This window comes from Cariama cristata, unplaced genomic scaffold, assembly GCF_000690535.1.
Source record: "Cariama cristata isolate BGI_N322 unplaced genomic scaffold, ASM69053v1 scaffold17217, whole genome shotgun sequence".
In the NCBI taxonomy this organism is placed as follows: domain Eukaryota; kingdom Metazoa; phylum Chordata; class Aves; order Cariamiformes; family Cariamidae; genus Cariama; species Cariama cristata.
The window spans coordinates 7,063-11,299 of NW_009625098.1; the positions used below are offsets into that span (position 1 = coordinate 7,063).

Sequence of the window (4,237 nt, forward strand, 5' to 3'; positions counted from 1 at the left end):
AAGCCGAGCCGCGCGCTTCACAGACCTCATATTAATGCATCACGCCGCCGCGGCGCACGTATTTATTTTGTCAAACTGTCAAAAATGGCACCTTTACGGTTTTATATAAAGAGGCATTAGAATAGAAAACACTTTGCAGTTTAAAAAAAAAAAAAAAGCAGCATATATTGCCCGGGTTTTGATATTGAATAGGATTGAAAAGCTGAGCAAACAGGGGCTGCAAAGGGATCGCGGAGCGGAGCGGGACGGAGAAGCTCTGGGTAGAGGGGGCAAGGAGGTGTCACGCATGGAGGGGGGCTCTGACGCATCAATCAATACGTGTGCTTGCACAGTTTTCAAAATGCTTTTGGTCTGAAGCGAGCTAATAGATGGGGATCTGAAACACTGCTGAATTTTCCCAGATGACTGGGTTTTGATCCAAAGTAAAAAGAGTATTTTTTTCCAGTACCCAGCAGGAGCGAGCCAGTCCCCGTTGGGAGTCACCTGGTCCCCGGAGGATGCAACGCCCGAGCCAAATGCTGTCCACGAACCCACCGGCACGGGCAGCAAGCAATGGCGTGAGAAGCCACAAATTTGGGTTGAAATCTTTTCCTGTTGAGCAAGGAGGGGAGCAGAGCAAAGCCCCCACCCCGGCACCCGCAGAGTCACCCCAGCTGGGACCGGGGGACCGGGAGGTGCCGCTTTCAAGGGGATGTTAGGAGAGGATGATGCAATCTTTCATCGCTAATGGCTGTCGGAAGCGTTGCCATTTCAGCACAGGCTTTTTGAAACGCTGCCAGGAGACGGCTGGAAATTCAACCTCACCTTGGGGAAACTTCTCCGAGAGAAGACAACCCGTGGCGGGATGCAAAGCAGCACCGCATCAAGCCCCGTGGCTGAATATATCGTCTAGAGGTGAGGGAAATAACTGAATAGTCAGAAATAAATGTATTTCACATGACAACAGCTGCTCCAGGAGCATCTGCAGCCTCCTCGCCTCGAGGCCGGTGGGGATTTTGTGATTGCCCACCCATGCAAGGCGCACGCCGGGATGCTCGGTGCTGCGTTTCCCACCAGGCACGTGGGTGACAGCAGGTACATGGGAATTCCTCGAGACCAAGGCAGCTCTGGCAGCGTTTGAGAGGGTTTGGGAGACCCCAAATCCCAGCTTGCTCCCCAACCAGCTGCAAGAAGCCCCCTCCAGCAGTCTCATCCCCGCACCCTGCTGCCGTGTCCCTGAGCATCACCACCCACCCACCCAGCAGCTCCTCAAGCCCCCAGTCTCCCTCCCCTGGCCCCATCCCAAACTCGCTCCCATTAGTCCCATACCCAGTTTGGGGAGTAACAGAGACAACCGCTTTGGGAGAGGAAGGAAATGCTCCAGGAGACCATGACTTATCTTGTGAGGTCTCCCACCATCTCGGGAGCGAGGAGACCCCCTGGATGGGCTCCAGAGCTGTGGAGTACCAGCCCTCCTCGCAAGCGCCCGGTTTTCCCACCTCTGCTGCCCTTCTGGCTGTTCCACAGAGCGCTGGACCTAAGGCTTGCACCCTGCCGAGCCCTTTTCACAGCACCGAGTGATTTGTGAGACCTCGTCCTCGCCCGTGACCAGCCGCTTTATGCAATTAGAGGCTTTTCCAGGCTGTGGCAGCGCTCGAGCCGGGTCCAGACCCCAGGGACCCAACCAGGGCACCATGGAAAAAACAAAAACCAAACCAAAACAAAACACCCCAGGACAGAAGCTGCCGATCCGACCAGGTTCCACCCCTCCTGGTTAAAACGAACCATTCCTGGCCCTGGTTAACACAAAACCGTTCCTGTCTCAAGCTCCACTTCTACCGGAGAGGAATCTGCCTGGAGCCACGGAGATGGGTTTGCCATCTGCTTTGCAGCACAAATCTCAGCAGAAGGAGAACACCCCTTTGCTCGGGCAGGGGGGCATGGCCAGCCTTGCCCCCTGGTAACATCTGACTGCGGGAAGGTGTTTTAGAAAGAAAAACCGATTCCGGCTGAGCACGAGATGTCGGAGCTTACCTGGTGATGATGGCGAGGTGGGGAGGGCTCATGCAGGCGCCCATGAAGAGGACCACGTTCTCGTGCCGGGTCTGTCGGTACGCCATCACCTCCCTCTTGAAGGCCTTCAGCTGGTCCTCGTTGTCCCGCTCGATGTCGATGAGGCGGATGGCCACCTCCCCGTGCCAGCGCCCGTGAAAGACCTGCCCGAAGCGGCCCTTGCCGATGAGCTCGCCAATCTCCAGCTGCTCGAAGGGGATGTCCCACTCCTGGAGGAAGATGCTGGTCTGGCTGGCCTTGCGGGGGAAGTTGCGTGCGGAGAGGAGCGAGAGGTTCATCTCTTCGAAATCGTCCTCGGACTCCTGCGCCTCCTCGGTGCCTTCCTCGTTCTGCCGGGGGGGGCAAAGAGAGGTCAGTGCAATAAAACAGGAGGGGGGAAAGAACCCTGTAGCCAAGGGAAATAACGTGGCCAAAACCCCGCTAACCCACCTACGGCTTGTGCAGCCCCAGGGAAACCGGGCAGGTACCTTCCAACGGCAACCGGGCGGTTGCCTTTGACGCAAGGCTGGCAGGAACCCAGATTTTGCAGGGAGGCATTTATTTACCCCAGGGTTAAATATAAGAATGTGACACACCGGAGCATTTAATTCATTCGTCTGAAAGCGGTGTTTCATCCTGCCCTGGCCAAGCTGTGCCCCGCTAACACCACTGCTCCCACCCCGGCACCCCCGGCTCTGCACGCCCACCCCCCGGGATGGGTCTGCCTTTTCCCCTGATGGTCCGTACAAGCTTTCTACCGCATTTACAGCACCCGACATAGCTGTGTCCCCATCACCCTCCACCCCTTCCCTTCCACCACATTTTTAATGCGTCTCAGAAAATCTCATCGAATTATAAACTTGAGGGCAGACATGAAGCCCACGAGGGTCCCTCTTCCCAGGGTGGGGACACGGATGCCTGGGCAGGACCAAGGTCTGGCCATTAACTCAATTATCAGCCATTTCACTGCACAGATGCTAAACTTACTTCATTCCTGTGAAATGTGCCCCACGATATAGATAAAAGAAAGGCCCGTTAAGCACAGGAGCAAGCCCAGCCATCTCACCTCCGAGGTGGGCTCCACTTCAATTTGAAGCAATGGGTTTCCTTCCAGGCTGTTAAAAGAATTACGGGATTACCGGCGGGTAAAAACACGGTTAGGTGGGGAGCACACACAGGTGTCGAGTCCGGCTTCCCGCAGCATGGCTCTGCACCAGGACTGACGGGATCGGGGAGGAGAAGTACCAGGCTCGCTGCTAATTTGGGAGAGCAACCCCTTCCCACCCACGCCCTGGCTGCCTCCAGCCCCGAGGACGGCCCTGGGTGCTCACACGGGAGCGGGGATGAGCAATATCAAGGATTGCATTAATTAATATTGGTCGTGTGAAGTTTCAGGATGGATTTGGTGATGGGGGAGCACACGACCAGGTCTCCATCCTGCCACCCAAAGCACGCGATGCGGAGGATGTGCCAGCGCCGCGCGTCCCGGGAGGTGTCACCCCGGCTAACCCAGGGAAGGGACAGATTTACACCCCCGGCTGACCCGGGTCAGGGACAGATGTACACCCCCACAGCTTTTGACCGTATCGAGGCAGCGCTGGGCCATGCGCTTACGGCATTTTTAGGTGGGTTCTAAGATCAGAGCTACCTTCCCAACGAACACCAGCCAAAGCGACCAGCGCAGCTAATTAGCAACCAGAAGAGAAGAAAACGGGGTTGTTTTCAATTATTTTTGAGAAGTGGAGGTTTCAAAGAGCCTCCCTGCAGTAAGAGCACCCGAACTTGTCTGGTTTCCCAGCTCCCAGGGCCAGGAGCTCCTCTTTTCCTTCCCTGCTTACACGGCACCTCCCAGCACCAGCTCCATGACCAGGGGCTCCCAACACCCAAGGGTTAACAGGGAATTAGGGAAATTCTGTGGGGAAGATAAACTGGAGCAGCTCGAGTGGTTTCGAGCATAATATAAACCTATTATAAATGATTATTATCAACAACAGAAATAACAGCATCCCCTCCCAGAGACAGGGAGGAGCAGAGGACCCCCTCGGATGCGGTGCTCCTGGGCTCCCCACCCCGTGCCATCGCCACTAAAGAGCTGTAAACCCCAGGGGAGGCAGGGGTGCGTGTAGCGCATGTACCGAAGGACTCAACCCTCATATTTCAAGCAGCACGGAAAGCCCAGGGGGATGCAATCGGCTCCTGCCGCCCA

The 4,237-nt window shown here is 56.1% G+C and overlaps 1 protein-coding gene across 1 annotated transcript in view; it reads right to left on the reverse strand.

The window, feature by feature from the left end:
• Positions 1–2,009: 2,009 nt before the first annotated feature.
• Positions 2,010–4,237, reverse strand: part of KSR2 (kinase suppressor of ras 2) — a gene marked incomplete at its 5' end in the record, with an annotated part of 14,393 nt that continues 12,165 nt past the window's right edge. The window contains 2 exons of the mRNA XM_009703479.1: positions 2,010–2,381; positions 3,098–3,146. Of these exons, the coding sequence (XP_009701781.1) occupies positions 2,010–2,381; positions 3,098–3,146 (421 nt within the window). The remainder of the gene's footprint in view (positions 2,382–3,097; positions 3,147–4,237) is intronic.